The sequence below is a fragment of a genome, unplaced genomic scaffold, assembly GCF_019419815.1.
Source record: "Pyrus x bretschneideri cultivar Hongxiangsu unplaced genomic scaffold, Pyrus_bretschneideri_v1 Contig4, whole genome shotgun sequence".
NCBI lineage: Eukaryota > Viridiplantae > Streptophyta > Magnoliopsida > Rosales > Rosaceae > Pyrus > Pyrus x bretschneideri.
In genome coordinates this window covers 629,768-646,631 of record NW_025999723.1, presented here as the reverse complement: position 1 = coordinate 646,631, position 16,864 = coordinate 629,768, and the positions used below count along the sequence as shown (strand labels likewise).

General features: G+C 39.7%; 5 protein-coding genes across 8 annotated transcripts; 2 read left to right on the top strand and 3 right to left on the bottom strand.

The window, feature by feature from the left end:
- Nucleotides 1-553: 553 nt before the first annotated feature.
- Nucleotides 554-2,105, top strand: LOC103951628. Its single transcript, XM_009363058.3, has 2 exons — nucleotides 554-879; nucleotides 1,289-2,105. The coding sequence occupies exons 1-2, from the start codon at nucleotides 718-720 to the stop codon at nucleotides 1,928-1,930; spliced, it is 804 nt and encodes a 267-aa protein (XP_009361333.2). The 5' UTR covers nucleotides 554-717; the 3' UTR covers nucleotides 1,931-2,105.
- Nucleotides 2,106-2,608: 503 nt separating this feature from the next.
- On the bottom strand, nucleotides 2,609-10,187 carry LOC103951552 (endonuclease MutS2). Of its 4 annotated transcripts, XM_048565582.1 has the most exons (22): nucleotides 9,618-10,187; nucleotides 9,364-9,531; nucleotides 9,182-9,265; nucleotides 9,045-9,095; nucleotides 8,855-8,911; nucleotides 8,692-8,774; nucleotides 8,425-8,548; nucleotides 8,273-8,332; nucleotides 7,729-7,968; nucleotides 7,458-7,538; nucleotides 7,180-7,327; nucleotides 6,793-6,920; nucleotides 6,579-6,626; nucleotides 6,347-6,477; nucleotides 6,019-6,101; nucleotides 5,753-5,856; nucleotides 5,585-5,655; nucleotides 5,133-5,419; nucleotides 4,764-4,998; nucleotides 4,430-4,673; nucleotides 3,050-3,284; nucleotides 2,609-2,951 (listed from the first exon to the last, which is right to left on the bottom strand). In XM_048565582.1, the coding sequence occupies exons 1-19, from the start codon at nucleotides 10,185-10,187 to the stop codon at nucleotides 4,844-4,846; spliced, it is 2,673 nt and encodes an 890-aa protein (XP_048421539.1). In that variant the 3' UTR covers nucleotides 2,609-2,951; nucleotides 3,050-3,284; nucleotides 4,430-4,673; nucleotides 4,764-4,843. The 4 variants fall into 4 exon arrangements, with proteins under 4 accessions (XP_048421539.1, XP_048421538.1, XP_009361249.2 ...); XM_048565581.1 differs by having other exon boundaries at nucleotides 2,609-3,284; XM_009362974.3 differs by lacking the exons at nucleotides 2,609-2,951; nucleotides 3,050-3,284 and having other exon boundaries at nucleotides 4,386-4,673.
- Nucleotides 10,188-10,726: 539 nt separating this feature from the next.
- LOC103951634 lies at nucleotides 10,727-11,718 on the bottom strand. Its single transcript, XM_018648468.2, has one exon. The coding sequence runs from the start codon at nucleotides 11,407-11,409 to the stop codon at nucleotides 10,987-10,989; it is 423 nt and encodes a 140-aa protein (XP_018503984.2). The 5' UTR covers nucleotides 11,410-11,718; the 3' UTR covers nucleotides 10,727-10,986.
- Nucleotides 11,719-13,437: 1,719 nt separating this feature from the next.
- Nucleotides 13,438-13,965, top strand: LOC103951635 (cytochrome c1). Its single transcript, XM_009363065.2, has one exon. It carries the CDS (start codon nucleotides 13,438-13,440, stop codon nucleotides 13,963-13,965), a length of 528 nt encoding a protein of 175 aa, XP_009361340.2.
- A 523-nt stretch (nucleotides 13,966-14,488) lies between these two features.
- LOC103951553 (UNC93-like protein 1) lies at nucleotides 14,489-16,472 on the bottom strand. The gene is made up of 2 exons (XM_009362975.3): nucleotides 15,104-16,472; nucleotides 14,489-14,943 (listed from the first exon to the last, which is right to left on the bottom strand). Exons 1-2 carry the CDS (start codon nucleotides 16,258-16,260, stop codon nucleotides 14,733-14,735), a joined length of 1,368 nt encoding a protein of 455 aa, XP_009361250.2. The 5' UTR covers nucleotides 16,261-16,472; the 3' UTR covers nucleotides 14,489-14,732.
- Between the last annotated feature and the right edge of the window lie 392 nt (nucleotides 16,473-16,864).

The window sequence follows — 16,864 nt, the reverse complement described above, 5'->3', positions numbered from 1 at the left end:
ACAAGACTCTAATTCTGAACGAGACTATGTTTAACCTTTCAATTAGAGATGACCTAAATTTCTTCAAGAGCTAGCGGATAGACTGATCCACTCAGACAGTGATGGTTTTAATGTTACAAGATTAGTTGGAGATACAATACATAATGATCTGAAAAACAAAAGGCTCTTGGAGACTCATCTCCTATTGCCCCCATAATGATATGATAAGAATAAACACTTTTATTATCACTTTAGTTATAATTCAATCATCAACATTCGTGTCATTCAGTTTTCAAAATTTTATCCACCAATTTAGTCTCTCTAACATAATCCTATATTTTATTTCATCGAATAGAAAGGTGGACACCCGATGGCCGATCAAACAAAAACAAATTATATTCTGCATACACAACGTTTTTTTTAATCTTTGTTAACCGTGATTTCGTATTTAAATAATAACTACACAAATGTTAAATTAGTATGAGTCATTTTATATAGTCCAGAAAATATATGAAAAAAAAGAAAGAAATGAGTCATCAAATCGAATTCAAATTTGAGGTTCTGTGTGTTTGACATTTTTGTATGGAGATGTCTTCCAAGATACTCCTAGACAAACCACTTGGTTATAAAGAAAGCACAAAACCACCGTCGTATTCGACTTGCAATCTCCTCTCGCTCTCCCTTCAACCACATAAATAAAGAAAGAAAGGGAGGAGGATTATAACTGAAGTGAAGAAGATGCAGCTAAAAGTTCTGGATTACATTTTGGTACCAGCGGGCCTCCTACTGATGGTGACTTACCATCTATGGCTTCTATGTCGAATCGTTAAGCAACCCAATAAGACCGTCATCGGCATCAACTCCATCAATCGCCGCTTCTGGGTCCAGGCCATGATGGAGGTAAGTCGAACCCAACAAACCGAAATGTTTATTCTCTTTATCATCATCGAAAAGACTACTTTTAGAAAGTTTCATTCAATTTGTAGACTGATTAGTCCTCTATGTGAATCAAACAAGTTGACCTTTTCGAATTCATGAATATACTAGTTACCATAACCCTCGTCATTGATAAATATACATATAAGGATGGCTAAACGGTATGATGATAAAGAGAATAAGTGATTCAGATTATGACGTTTTGACTGTGAAATGATATCATGTATTCATATAGAGAAAAATGACTCTCTACATGTAAGGCTTATCCTTTTGCATGTATCATGAATCCTAGAAATCTCTACAAAACCAACAGGAATGATAAAGATTTGAATTTTACTGACCAATTTTGGATCTGTATATGCATGAAATGCAGGACGCTCCAAAGAATGGTGTTCTTCCGGTTCAGACGCTTCGAAACAACATAATGGCATCGACCGTTTTGGCCTCGACAGCGATCACGCTCTGCTCTCTCATTGCCCTCTTGATGACCAGCCGCACCAAGGGCGCATTTTTCGTTTTTGGAAACCGAAGCGAGTTTGCGTTGTCGATCAAGTTCTTCGCCATTTTAGTGTGTTTCTTGGTGGCATTCCTCTTCAACGTGCAGTCCATAAGGTACTACAGCCACGGCAGCATGCTCATCAACGCGCCGTTCAAGAAGATGATGTCGCCGCCGCACCACAAGCAGCAGTACCTCACGCAAGAGTACGTTGCCACCACCGTGAACCGAGGCAGCTATTTCTGGTCCTTTGGGCTTCGAGCATTCTACTTCTCGTTCCCTCTGTTTCTGTGGCTTTTCGGGCCGATTCCGATGTTCTTGTCGTGCATTGTTTTGGTGATCATGCTGTATTTTCTGGATTTCACCTTTCAGTTTAATTGGGTTGTTGGGGTTGCTGGGGATGATGACCCCATCCTCATTAAGGATGATGAGGAGCAAGGCATGTCCAATGCACCGGGGATTACACATTGTGAAGGTACCCAAAGCGCAGTGTGCGAGAAACCGTGTCACAAGGTGTGACTGATTTGGGATTTGATGGTTCAACAATTTTATATGCCGAGAATATAACAGTATAAAAAACTAGGGAGCAGTTCAGATTCAATACAAGTTGAATCCAACTGCAGTTAAATAAGTTGATGTAACATAGCATTATATATTTGGAAATTTCTATGCAATACACACGTATGATATGACATAGAGATAGTTAAGGAAGTCCATGCAAGTATCATAAAAATCGATTTAAAATTCCACTATGCTTCGGTGCATGACCAGAGATTCAACGGTTAAGGTTTCCCATTGCATAATAGAAAAACCCTGAATCTTATTGACCTTGAAATATCGTAATCACTCTAAAAAAGGAACCAAACATTTACATGGAAGTTTCTCAGAAAACAAATAGAAAGGTTCTCTCTTTGTTTAAAAAAGGAAGAGCGAAAACGAAGCTAAAGCTAATATTTGGGCAACTGCTTTCTTGCAAATCGTGGGGCACGTAATAAGAAGCAAATTAAGGCAACAACATTTAAACGTACAGTTTACGTCATTTTTTATGCTAACATTATAAAACATTATGTCAAAAAACATGAAGTGGTAGAAAGTCTATGAAGAGTCCCACTTTTGTGAGTGTGCCCTTAGCATTTCTATTTTATTTTTACTTATACCCAACAAGCTAGCTGGAGATGCAACAGTTTGTTACACAGATACCTCACAAAAGAGATCTTTCAGATTCATGTCAAATCAAAGATCCATTTGATCACGACAATCAAAACTTGGGCCATGTTTCAACGAATTGAGTTCCAAGATATATAGAATCATGTACTTACGAAGATGAGCTACTGAGGATGTTTATTTACATTATCTGTCATTGGTTGAAGGTTGAAACCCTAATGAAGTGTATTATGCATCTCCCACCGTCAATGTTTCGGGTATCTTCAAGATGTCAGCATTTTAATTGGCATGCTTGGTTCAAGTTTGAGCCATACCTACCGGCTCACTATTAAGTTTGATTGTCGGATACACAGATGGTATTCAACATCAACTCTATCTGACATCAGAGAGAGATGGCAGAAACAAGCGTTGATATGGAAACAAACTAACAAAGCATACTTAAAATGAGTTATAAACAATGCGAAGCATGCTTACTCGTTAATGTGCAATTGTGCGACCAAAAATCCTTTCTGTTCGCGTCGTAGATGGCATTCACATGCATGTATTCTTGTCAGTCACGCCTTAATGTCGTCGAGTTTCAATTCAGCTTCATGTTTCCGGCTTGAACGACTATTTCCTCTTTAGATGGATCCACTCTCAAAACTGCAGCTTTCTTTCCAAGGGAAGAAACAGACACCACAATGCCAACCTTGGGAAGCTCAATATTTCACTGAAATACAAAGTGAAAAACTAATACTTGAGAAAAGGTAAAAGACATTCTTGGTTGGTTAAAACTCATCCATGAAGAGATTTGACAGTCAGTACTAAATAATGCTCAATGGTACTGTCGACAAATGTAAAGGAAACAATCAAACAAATTGTTGAGTTATACCCCAAACCCTATATATGTATTTATATGTATACGAATGTATGTATACGCACAAGAATAGATGATGGACATTCAACGGAAAGTAGGAGTGCATCCTCTTTATCGCCATCAGGTATTCATAAACCAATTAGAACTTTCGAAAGCAGCAGCTCGTAGACATATCGAATCCAAGAGTTTAGAATGTTCTCACTCACTAGTGTCATATGTTGTTCTAATTTGTACCATCTTTCTCAAGTTTGAATGGTCTAACTAGTAACTCCCTTGTCTGCAGGACATATCGCCCCATATCAGTCCTGCGGATATTCTTAACCCTAAAGTTCTTCAAGAGGTAGAAGACAGACTGATCCACTCAGACAGTGATGGTTTTTACGTTACAAGATTAGTTGGAGAATAATACATAATGATCTCGAAAACAAAAGGCCCTTGGAGACTCATCTTCTATTGCCCCAATCTCCCTCCATTTGCTCTTCCTTCAACGAGATCAGAAGAAGAAATCAAAAGGAGGCTTTGTTTATATATATATTTTACAGTAACGCTAGAGAGACTAAATTTGCAAAGTAAATGATGTGTTACCAACAAAAATGAACAATTTTATCAACTGTCAAGTAATAATCCTATCATCAACTTCCATATCATTTAATTTTTAAATTTTTTTCAATAAATTTAGATTCCCTAACATTGCCCTATATTTTATTTCACAGTTTAACGTCAATTTATATACCAACATTATAAAACATTGTGCCAAAAACATGATGCGGCTGAGAGTTTGTGGCGAGTCTCACTTTTGAGAGTGTTCTTAGCATCTCTCTTTTATTTTTACTTACCCAACAAACTAGATGGGGATGCAACAGTATGTTACACACATACCTCACAAAAGAGATCTTTCAGATTCACATCGAATCCAAGATCCATTTGATCACGACAATCAAAACTTGGGCCATGTTTCAACGAATTGAGTTCCAGGATATATAGAATCATGTACTTACGAAGATAAGCAACCGAGGCAGTTACATCTCATATTACTGAGGATGTTTATTTACATTCTCTGTTATTGGTTGGAGGTTGAAACCCTAATAAAGTGGATTATGCATCTCCCACCGTCAATGTGTCGGGTATCTTCAAGATGTCAGCATTTTAATTGGCATGCTTGGTTCAAGCTTGAGCTATACCTACCAGCTTACTATTAAGTTTGATTGTCGGATCTGCAGATGGTATTCAACATAACGGTATCTGACATCAGAGAGAGATGGCAGATATAAGAGTTGATATGAAAACAAAGCATACTTAAAATGAGTTATAAACAATGTGGAGCAGGCTTACTCATTAATGTGCAATTGTGCGACCAAAAGTCCTTTCTGTTCACGTCGTAGATGGCATTCACATGCATGTATTCTTGTCTGTCACGCCTTAATGTCATCGAGTTTCAATTTCAGCTTCATGTTTCCGGCTTGAACCACTATTTCCTCTTTAGATGGATCCACTCTCAAAACTGCAGCTTTCTTTCCAAGGGAAGAAACAAACACCATACTGCCAACCTTGGGAAGCTCAAATTTAACTGAAATATAAAGTGAAAAACTACTACTTAAAAAATGGTAAAACACATTCTTGGTTGGTAAAAACTCAACCCGTGAAGAGATTTGACAGTCAATACCAAATAGGTCTTGGAAGTTCTAATTGGTTTATGAATACCTGATGGTGACAAAGAGGATGCACTCCTACTTTCCGTTGAATGTCCATCATCTATTCTTGTGCGTTGACTGTTAGTTTCCAATTTATGCTGGCTTGTACGCGTTAAAGTAGGTTGCAGAGATTGAATTGCAGATGCACGGCGTGTTCGTACTTTTTTGTGAAGGATAGAACGGGCCATTGCAGCAGCCTCAGATATTTCTCGTATCTTCCTAAATCTTTGATCACTACTATGTTCCATAATCTTCCTTCTGGCAACCAACAGTTTCTCATACGACTCTCTTGAGAGCCTACAAGTACAAAAATGAACAGATTCACTGTCTGTAACCTTAGATTCATCTAGGCATCATGACTTAGCTTTTATGTTATTTTCTCTTTCTAAAATTTGTTCCCCGTTCAAGACTGTAACACTAAGTTTATATCAGTATTATCTAAACTGGGCAGAAAAATCTCACTTTAGATGATGTTGTCCTTCATATAAAAGCTCTTGAAAATCCTGCTTTAACCGTTCCATATCAATTATCACCTGCATTGGAATTTGGAATGAACAGATTCATTTTAATGCATGACATGAAGAAAACGAGAGATTTCGAACAAAACTTGAAAAAAGCTATGCATGTTACCTCATCTATTCCTGCACTAGCTGCACCATATAGTTCACGGGCATTATCTACAACTTTACCAGGTAGTCCTAACCTTTCAGCTATATTGATTGCATTTGAACGCCCTGTGGAATAGATCTTAATCCTTCAGTCATTATGCAGATGGGTACACCACACGACTACTAGTAAATTACACAGTATGGCTCCTCCTTTCTTCTGTCACCAGGATAACGGATTTAAAAAGAAAAATCAGAACAAAAGCTAAATTTGTTTGTCATAATGGAGACCTGGTACTCCCCAGAGAATCCTGTACGTTGGCTTTAACTTCACTTCATCAAACTCCATACATGCATTTTCAAAGGCCTCATTGCTGTCAAAGAAACAATCTCGTCAACACAAAACAAAGACTTTATAGCAGCGCAAATATTATATAGGCTCATATAGATTTCAAGTTCCAAGATGGGGCAAATTTTGCCTCAATCAACCACATGCAGAACAAACTTTGACCATAAGTCTGACAAACATTTTTTTTTTTCCACTAAAAACTGGATGTGTTAAATAGTTGAACTGTCATAGTAATGCAATATTTGCATCTTTAACTTGTATGTCATATACCTGTATTTCAGGGTTTTGAGTTCACCATGATGTGTTGTAGCAATTGTCAACAAAGCACCAGTTTCAGCAAAAGATTCCAGAAGAGACATCCCCAGTGCTGCTCCTTCGAGAGGATTTGTTCCTGCACCAACCTAACAAACGCAAAACGAGTTGTGTAATACCTGTATTCATCTTTATTTCCTTTTATTTTTCACATTTTTTTTCATTTAAAAAACAGTCAATATAACCAGACCTCATCTAGTAGCACAAGTGAACGACTTGTTGACTGTGTTTGGATGTCCTGCAAGAATCATAAACATATAGTCAAGAATTTTCACCGAAACTCCTGCAGTAAATGTCTCAATCAAGTTTTTATCTATTCTACCTTCGTTGTTGATCATGTTTACCATTTGGAAGCTTTACTAAAGACAAGGTAGAAAAACTTACAGAAAGAACTTTTTTCTTACGCTTATATGTTTTAAGTGGCTGGAAAAGGTGGAAAGCGATTGGGTCAGGGATTGTTCATCACCAATGTCAGCAAAAACTGAATCAAACCAAGGGATTTGTACTGATTCGGAACATAAAACATAAAGACCTGCAATGTGTAAAAAAGGGGGTTACAAGTGTTGAAAGTTGCATTTGTGACAATTTTATGTCCCTAAATACTTTCTACCCGCTTGGAGAGCAATCTGTTTTCATTTCATAAACCTATTCATCCGAAATGTCTGTGGACTGGATATTAACAATCTCAGATTGATAAGAGAAAGTATAACAATTATAGTATCTGTATAATAGTGAGACTACTAGTAAAACTTAAAGGCATGACTAAAAGAATTAAGATATGTTAGATAAACCTGATTTTGCCATCATAGCTGCCAATCCTACGGTCTTTAGGCAAATGGTTTTACCCCCCGTATTAGGGCCAGTGATAACCAAAACTCGTGTTTTTTTAGCTATGAAAAAATCAACTGGAATTGGTCGAGCTTGTTCCAGTTCTTTAGCCTGGCAAACAGAGGTAAAACATTCTTAACAACAAAATATCTGTTTAATAAATATAGTGTCTGCACACTAAGAGATAAGAATTTCCTGCCAGCTGTATTATGAATAATCACCCTATTAAACTAGAGATTACCTTCAATTCTAAGGATGAAATGTCGGTATCTTTTCCTGCTTTCTGTGTAACATTCTCTCCTTGTACTTTTCTTTTGATTTCCTAGTAACAGAACCAAATGTTTATAACATACTTGTCAAGAAGTAAACTACTGACTCTTGATAAGGCAATCACCTCAATGCAAGTCCTACTGATCGCCACTCTATTAAAAGAATACAGTAAAAATAAAGTTGAGTTTAATTCATATAACAAATGGGCACCAGATTACAGTTATGAGTTATCACATAAGTACCATAGTGGCATTCTTTAACTCCTTCCTAGCCCTCCGTAAATTTTCTCTATGTTGGTGAAGTAATAGAGGATGATAAGCTTTCGGCAGATACAACACCCATTCACTCTTTGAGGGATCAGATGCTTGTTGATGTTTGTTCCCTGATAAGTTGGTCAAAGTGGAAGGGCCATGCCCTCCTGGTAGAAATATTTTCGGATATGTTCCCCCAAATGATAGACCATAAGTTGCTCGGGCATGGACCTACAAATTAACAGCCCAAACTAATGAATTTCCAACCAAAATAAGAGAAAAAGTAACAGCCGTAATGGCATTTAGAAAAAATTCCATCAAAATATGATCATGCAGTTGGAATGTGCTTCAAACTTGAGTAATGATTCTGAATTTTGTGAAGACTGCTTTTGAGGCATTCAAATTTTAAGGTATGAAAGTTTTTTCTTTTATTATCCCCTTTGTTTCTTTAGAAGTTAGTTGATCCCGTTCAAGAATAAAATGAAAGAGAGAACGAGCTGAAAGAAGATATCATTAAATGGTGGCAGCAACCTACCACATCCAATTGGATTATTCTGTTGGATAGTTGTTCAATGTTATCAAGATCCATTTGCATCTGTACAGAAAACAACAAGAAGATAAACATAAAAAAGGGGAAAATATTATATAGCCAGAAAAAGAATAGTTATACCACGTAAAGCCAGAAACCTTTTCTGTTAACATTGAGAGAACTTCTGCCTCAGCTTCTGAAACTAGTACCCTTGTTTGTTGCAACTCATCATTTAGAGGGATAGCAGATAATGGCTCGACAATGCTTCCTATGCCTGAACGACTATAACATTACATCACTTTCAGGACTGAATCAATCAACATCTGAGAGAGAACTACAAAATATGATCAAGACCTTAAAACAATAAATAAAGTGTTGTTTGAATGCTCACAGTTGATAAAAGTTATACAACAAACTTTACAGACCTGGGCAACAGCAGACCCTTGAAATTTTTCAGTTCGTTAGCGCTTGATTTTATGCACCACCTACCATCAATGTTACTCACTTCCTGAGCCAATTACAGTATAATAATTAGAAAAATAATCTTGAAGATGTTACCATATACATCCCTGAACTTGAGCTTCTTACAAGGGAGGGCGTTTCACTCTTGTCATTCCTAATTAGGCTGTCCATTAACTGATTAATCTGAACAGCAGAGCAATAAGTCATACGATAAGTTGTGATTAAGTATGAAGAGAAACAATAACCTCAAGACCAAGAAAATTCATCGTCTTCTCAAATGTCCATGGGCGATGATAAAGAAAACATAAGAAATTACCTTTCCCTCAAGCATCCGAACTTGACTGCGCAATCGTTTCAGATTAGGACTCTAAAACAAGGAACAAAAGTTTTGAATGAGGCAAGAATCAGGGGAAAAAACACCATAAATACAAAATAACACAGGTAGTAACGAACCGCAGAGTCTTTAACACTGCCATCTTCATCTATAACTTGCTGTATCAGCTTAACTAGTGACCGATTAACTTCAAATTCCATTATCTGTGCAAGCAGTTAAAAGTAGATACATATAAATTCATTGAAATGTATGTTAACAATGGGTACTACTTTATTCGAAATCTCAATGTTGTAAAATTTACCACTTCCGAAAGCGGCATAAAGCGTGTGTACCAATCTGCATCTTCCTTGATAGCAGCTTTAAGATTACTCTGCAAATTCTCCGCGTACTGCAGCATCGCCGCCACAGCTAGCGCTTCGTCTCCGTCCAGTGGCGAACTCCTCCGGATATGTTGTATGGCAGATTGCACCTAAAATCCAGTGAGAAGCAGGCAAAGTCATCAAATTTCCGGGAAATGAATGACAAGACGCATGGAAATTTGGAAGATTGCGTTACCAAAACGACATTGACGCCGGTGAAATCCAAAGAACAACCGCCGTGCTTGCGCATTTCGACGGCGGCGTTGGTTTCGTCCAAAAGCCTGAGGCTTTCTTCATACGTCTGAATCAAAGACCAAAGCTGTGCCTTGGTGGCTTCGCGGCCTAACGAAGTACGCGCGAAGGAGGCGACGGAGTCGCAGAGCTTGTCCCATTCCAAAACCCTAAGACTGTCGTAGTGGGCCTGCGATGTTGTGGCGGACTGGTAATTTAGGGAGGAGATTGAGGCCGCGCGTTTGGCTTTGAGGAAATTACTGGCGCGGTGGCCGAAATTGGTGAAGGTGAGGAAGACGATGGGGTTGGAGATTCCAAACGGAGCGCAAGAAAATAACATTTCTGGGAGCTCAAGCTCAAGCTCTGTGTGGCGGTGGCGGAGCGTTTGGCTGCCAACGGCTACAAGTGGCGGTACTGGTTTCTCAGAGCTCACAGGATGACCAGAAAAGGCAGCGTGTGGTGTTGGGCGACTAGCCGTCTTATGGATTGTGGGCCGGGTGGACCGCATCCGGAAGTCCAATAACAATTTTGGCATGTAATGGGCTCAAATTAATTGAAAGAGATTCGTTGACCATTTGGCCCATTTCAATGTCAAACGTTATAATTTCATACAAATAATCAAGAAAAAAGGTAAGACTAGAAGGTTTTATAAAAATAAATAAATAAATAAACCCTAGCCGTTAATTCGATTTTCTTTCATGTACAGATACAAGTGATCAAACACTGATGTACCTAAGGTCCTCATTTTAAGGATTTGTGATGACTCTTTTTTATAAGAGCCATTAGATTTAATCAAATGGTACATTTTCATCTTAACTTTAAAAATCCAAGTGTTATCTATTTTCCAACAATCCGTTTCTGATAAATCAAACCATAAGCACAAGGGCCTATCTATATCCTCCTCTATCACTCAATAGGTGTATTTTTGCTCACCACCCTCTAGTGGTGGTAATGTTCATCATCTTATTTATCACTGTTGAATGAGTTTAAATTTTGATATTTATATCTATCCACTACACAGATCTCAAAATTTAAATATATCTAACCGTGATAAATAGGATGGTGAATGAAAATAATCCCATTACTCAATGATGTAAGAGAGGCCTTTTTCGTATCAAAGATAAACCTAATCAAGGAAAAAAAAAAAAAATTAAAGATACAAAAGATCACGACTTTCTTGCACAACACGCATGTTCTTTGTTTTTCTGTGTGTCTGGGTCATATCAATTGATCGGTTAAATGGTCTCTGCATTGCAAGAAGATTAAAAGGATTGAAGCTTGCTTGACCTCCAAGAAACCAGCAAAATCATCATCAACTAATGGTCGTTCTCGATTCAGAACAGCCCGAAAAGAACCGCAAAGCCGAGAACGATCAGCCAAACAATGTGAACCAGAAGCAGCGCCTGAGCAGAGAGAGGGGCAGAACCCCCGTTGCCCACTTCACAAAACCCTAATTTTCCCACTTTAACACCGGCACATTGTGCCTCTTGGCACCCACACCAGTAGGTCACCCCGTCCACCCCACACACGGGGTCTGGTCTAAAGCAGCTTACCGGACACATGGGGCGGGACAAGGGTGACTCCACTTGTGCACTGCATCGATCCGCGGACGTGGCATCTGAGGGCAACCGGAGATTAATCATCGTAGATGATTCGTGGTCGGATCGAACTGTAGTGAAGGAACAGAAGACAATGATTGGGAAGAGGCTCAGGAGGATGAGAGGGACTGGCACCAATTTTGCGAAATGGGCTTCCATTGGATTTTTGAATTATTTCACTCAATTTACCACGTAAGGCGAGCTTTTTCCTTTTCTTTCGAAATCAGGAATAAAAGCGGATGGATTTCAAAAGAAAAGCGAAGCGAAGCTCGCCTTTGTATTCTGCAAAACCTTAAGAAATTTGAGGAGGAGAAATCATTTAAAGTTAAATTAAATTAATCTCAGCTCCCCAAAAAATCCTTGTTGATCTTCTTCTTGTTCCCTGAACCTTCCCCAAATTTGAGAGATTTGATTCTCCAAATCAGGTCAGGTTAGGTTTAAGGATTTAGAAATTAAAAAGTTGGCGAATCTGAGTTTACCATGGGAATGTTTGATCCCTTTTGACTACTTACTCAATATATCCTCTCGAATTTCTGTATAATTAGGGGGAGGATTAGCTTAACGTCCAGTTCAATCCCTAATTTTTCGGTGTTTAACGAAGGGAACAGAGATCAGACGCGTAATGTGCCTATTTTGAGTTTGATTTGCGCATCTACAGTGTCGTTTTTGCGGCTGATAGATTTGGACAGTTAACGTTGATCTCGGCCGGATTTTTGGGACGGCCATTGTTCCCGCTTCTTTTCTCGTCACCAGCGGCGTTGAATTCATTACAACTATTACGTGTATTGGTTGTGGATTTTGGGGCGTATGCCATTTCTTTTACCAAATATACCTTTTCTTTTTCCGAAAACCCCTAAGGAAATGCCACATAAATATATCGTTGTATTAAACAACAGAAAGTGCTATTCATATATTCATGTTACCTCTCACATACTTTTGCTAATTTTTTATTACTGATCTTCTTCAATTCATTTGATCGGACGGTCGAAAATTGAGAGGGATGCGTGAGAAGGAAAAATGAGTGTGTGGATATCACTACCCTAAAAAAACTTCCACAGTGTAGTATTAATACTAAGCAAAGTTTTTTTGGTCGAACTTTTAGTGTAGACATTGAATGTGTTTATTTATGAGCTAGGTTAGTTTTTTTTTTAGTAGCTAGTTAAATAGTTAGTTGTTAGGGGAGGGGAGGGGAATTAGTGGGATTGTACATGCACCAAGATATACAAAGGCATTATTTTCGGCCACTATGGTAAAGCATCGTCTACTGAGCTAGGTCAATTACTCGTATAAGTGTAATCCCTCTAATTGCACTCAAGCTCAAATTACTTATGTCGTTTCTTGGTAAAAACAAAGGAGACCAAGCCTTTTGCACTCAAAATAGGTGTGGTCTCTCTGTGGTTCCAATAAGTGATTGACACATATTTATTATCTTATATTTTCTTAATTTTGTTGTCATAAATTTAATATGTATATATCAAACACTCATTGAGGCCGTAGAGAAGCCGCATTTATTTTAGGTGCAGAAGATTTAATACAAAATGAAGGCTTTTAAAACAAAAGACTTAAGCATCTCCCATTCTTGATGTAAAACATTTTATACCTCCCAATCATTAAGTAACTGTTACACGAGCAGTAATGTTTTGATGTAAATTTGAGATCAAGGATCTGAGATCGCTTATTCGCTTAATCAAACGAAATTTAGTATCGTTACACGTTTGAAAATAATTGAAATAAATTAGCGAAAAATGTCGTCACACGTTTTGCTTAATAGTTTCACCTTAGTATCGTTAATTGGTATTTTATTTTATTTTTGGAGGGGTTGTTGCTCCAAATTTTGGGAACAAGAGACACGTGGCGAAGGGGACAGCCGCACAAAATTTGAAAACGACCAACCGTTATAACGAACTGGAAGACCACCTTCTCTAATTTCCTAGCTAGAAAATCGGAGGAGAAACAGAAGTAGAGTTGTCGGGTTTGAAAATGCAGGTAATTGCCAGGCTGATGACCAACAATTTCTCCTAAACATAAGACTCTTGTTCCACTATATGAACCCATTCTGTCCTCCAACATTTTCCCTCAGCCTCAAACACCGCCCCTCCTCTCCTTTGATAAATTAATACCTAATATCCCGGACCCCGACGTCCAACTCCAAAACTCGCTCACTCGTCCCATCAACCGAATCAAATCATGGGAGGCTGTGCGAGCAAGCCAAAGGAGTTCGACGCCCCTCGCCCAGAGACCCTCCCTAGCGAGACCACCAGCCCCAAGAAGGCTGATGGCCCTCAGGAGGGTGAGGCCACTACTACAACCACCACCGCCACTACCACCGAGGCTGAGAAACAAGAGGAGACCACCACTGAAGCACCCTTGGTAGACCTCTCAAAGCCAAAGGAGAAGGGGGCTGAGGTTGCGGCCGCACCTGCTGTTGTCCCTGCCATTGCGGCCGAGGCTGAGGTGGTAGCAACTGAGAAGCCAAAAGAGGAAGTGGTTGATCAAGCCGAAGTTGTTGCCAAGCAACTGGCGGAGATTAATCTCGTTGAGGCTGTGAAGGAGACTAAGGGGAAAGAGCTGGTGGAGGAGCCTGCATCGAAGGCGAAAGAAGAGGAGCCAGCGGCGGAGATCAAGCCAAAGGCCACGGAGAAGGATTTAGCAAAGGCAGCAGCTCCGGCCGCGGCAGAGGACAAGGCTAAGGATGCACCTCTTGTTACTGTTTGATCGCATTGCATGCGCTTCCAATCCAGCTTTATATTAATTAATGTATCCCGAAAACAAGAACCCTAAAGCCATCAAGTTAATGTGTAAATGCCAGAATTATATATTAAGTAGTGAAAATCCTATATTTTAATTCATTTATATGTATATGCCAGAATTATATATTAATCATGTATGTTTTGTCACAAAAAATGTTAATTAGGACAGTCATTTCCTTCATGCAGATCAATCAAAATTTGTGTTACATATCATGTTGTGTTGCAAACTTTACATGGAAAAAGAAAAGAAAAGAAGACGTCAATATTCATCATCCGTTGGTATTAAAAACTATTCTAGTGAAAAGAAGACATTAATATTCATTCTGTGGTGATATTCCAAACTATTATGGTCGGATTCAAACGCGAGTGCAACGGGGCAACTGACCTACTCCAAATCCAATATTCATTCCCTTAGGGGCCGTTTGAAAGCCGGAGATCATTGAATTTTTAAGCATGAAAGAATCCGGCATGAAACTAATAGACAATCATGATCAAGAACTAATCATTTCCAAAATTAAAGGAAAATTTATCAAAACATGAACTTCGATAAATCTGTAAAATACTAGACAATTTGAACATGATACATCAATTACACTGGCATTTTCATTACACTGAAGCGTGAAGATTTGATCGTGTGAACGTAATTAAGACAAATATTCGGATGGATTATGGCAAATTCGAAATGCTAATTAAACTGACGACCATTATGATCACTTTTCTGATGCTGCAGGCTCAGCAACCTTCTCTGGTTGTAAATTCCTCCACATCAGTCTTGCCTTCATCCTTCACAGCCAGCAATATCAGAACCACCAGCAACGGATAACTCACGGTGTTGAGCGCGAAATTCGTAACCAATTGGGCGAGGAAAGATGCCTTGTGCGTGTCGACTTGCCAAGCAACTGCTGCCCCTGCACTCTGTATTCCCTTGTAGAATCCAACGTACCTGTAAAATACATGCACAAAACACGTATTTAGCATCACAGTTAAAGGCCAAGTCTCGTGCGCGGATTGGAGTATCCAGTCCAATCCAATCGCGCGCGCAGAAAATGGCCTAAATGCACAAAGATCACTGAGATTAAAACTTGAGAACCGAGGCACGTTACCTGCTCAGAATTTCAGAGTTATCAGCCAAGGCTCCAATGATCCAGTAAACCATGCTCTGGAACATGGCATCAAGCAACCCGAAGCTGAAATACAACACGAATGGTCCTGCGAAAGCAGAGCCCGAGTCCTTAAAATCCAACTTCTCTGGCAAATCGCGGCGAGAGTAGTTGAGCTGGTTGGCAAGTCCGCCAATCCAAATGGCAGTCCCGAGGACACCAACCACAGAAATGCCAGCGAAACCCCTCGCCCTCCTACTCTTGAAGCTGAAATCCATGATGTGTCCAAGCACGATGGACCCCAACATCTGCGCTCCCCAGTAGAACACATTGTTGAATCCTCTAGTCCTCAGATTAAACATAATCTGATTGACATTGTTAAATTGGTAGGTGTAAAAAAAATTGCTCGACCAAGCGGCCGGGATTATAAGAAGCATTTTCCAATTTGTAAACAGCTTGGCAATTTCAATGGCCTCAGTTGTGACATTTGAGTACAGAATGTCCGTACATTTAGTCCCGTCGTCCCGGACAACTTTGCTGGGGGGCAGGATAGCGAGGGTCAAAAGAGTCCCGATGGACATGAAAATCATGAACCCGATGTAAGTCGCATCGTTGACGGAAGTCGCTTCGCTCCGGTGGTAATTAAGAACGAAGGGGATTAGTCCTCCGATGACGCCGCCCATGTTGAAAATGCTCCAGAAAAGCGAGATGTACGTCCCCTTTCGATTCGGGGGAGGGTATGACGTCATGATGGCACCTTGACCGGTCCAGAGGAGGCCAGCGCCGATTCCGAGGATTGCTCCGGCAACAATGGCGAAAGCCTGGTGCTTATGGTGGTTGTAGTAGAGGAATGAGCCGGCGTAGAGAACGTAGGTGGAGCAGGCGGAGAGGAGGGTGAGGCGGGGGCCGAGGATGTTGTAGATTCCGCCGCCGAGGATACCGAAGACGGCGAAGGTGGTGTAGAGGGCGGTGGAGGCGTTGTTGGAGGCGGTCGGATCGACCTGGCCTCCGCCGCCCATGCCGGAGAGGGCGTTGAACATGCCAGGGCAGCAGAAACAGACGAATCCGATCAGACTCACTTGAACAAACGGCGAGTTGTACCTGAACTTCGACTGGGGCACCTCCATCCCTCCCGATTCTTCAACTCCTTCGAAACCCATCGAATCCCAGATGATAAATTGAACGACTTTTTGACAATTCGATTATAAATTTCCTCCCTTTTGGGAGCCAAACCGTTTTATTCGAGCGATATTCTAAACTAATCTAATTTACGAAAGGCGGGATTTGAGTGGAGAGTGGAAGGGTCTGAAATTACGGGTGAAGAGTGTGATGAACTGACAATACGTGGTTGTGAATAGCAGATGGATTTAGCTCGGGATGATATAGTCCAGGACTAATTGCAAGGCTCAAAACGGACAAAGACTCTTGGATTGGACAAAGTGCATAGCAAATGACAATTTCTAGAGTCCAGGCTTTTTCTGGGTTTTCAGAATCTAGCGGGGTGTGAGAATGGCGCTGGAGAAAGGTCGGATTATAAACCCATAATCCCAACGGGACGGGATATGAAACTGCATAAAAGAAATAAAAATATTACTAAAATAATAAATTTTTTATAGGGTCAAGGAATCAGTCAGATTCAAATTTTCAATCACTTGTTAGATTATAGGTGGAAGGGAATCTTGTATTTTAATTTCTGTGGGAATGGAGAGATTTTTCAGTGTCATCGTCATACGAAGTGGTACATCACGTGCCCTTATATAAATG

Excerpts from the sequence above, each read along its gene's own strand:
- LOC103951628 (XM_009363058.3), top strand. The coding sequence starts at position 718 with ATGCAGCTAAAAGTTCTGGATTACATTTTGGTACCAGCGGGCCTCCTA. Across the intron at positions 880-1,288 it reads GGGTCCAGGCCATGATGGAG|GACGCTCCAAAGAATGGTGT; the intron begins GTAAGTCGAACC and ends CATGAAATGCAG.
- LOC103951552 (XM_048565581.1), bottom strand. The coding sequence starts at position 10,187 with ATGCCAAAATTGTTATTGGACTTCCGGATGCGGTCCACCCGGCCCACA. Across the intron at positions 8,333-8,424 it reads TCTCAATGTTAACAGAAAAG|ATGCAAATGGATCTTGATAA; the intron begins GTTTCTGGCTTT and ends TTTTCTGTACAG. Across the intron at positions 7,539-7,728 it reads AGTTAAAGAATGCCACTATG|GAAATCAAAAGAAAAGTACA; the intron begins GTACTTATGTGA and ends TTCTGTTACTAG.
- LOC103951634 (XM_018648468.2), bottom strand. The coding sequence starts at position 11,409 with ATGGAAGCCCATTTCGCAAAATTGGTGCCAGTCCCTCTCATCCTCCTG.
- LOC103951635 (XM_009363065.2), top strand. The coding sequence starts at position 13,438 with ATGGGAGGCTGTGCGAGCAAGCCAAAGGAGTTCGACGCCCCTCGCCCA.
- LOC103951553 (XM_009362975.3), bottom strand. The coding sequence starts at position 16,260 with ATGGGTTTCGAAGGAGTTGAAGAATCGGGAGGGATGGAGGTGCCCCAG. Across the intron at positions 14,944-15,103 it reads AACTCTGAAATTCTGAGCAG|GTACGTTGGATTCTACAAGG; the intron begins GTAACGTGCCTC and ends TGTATTTTACAG.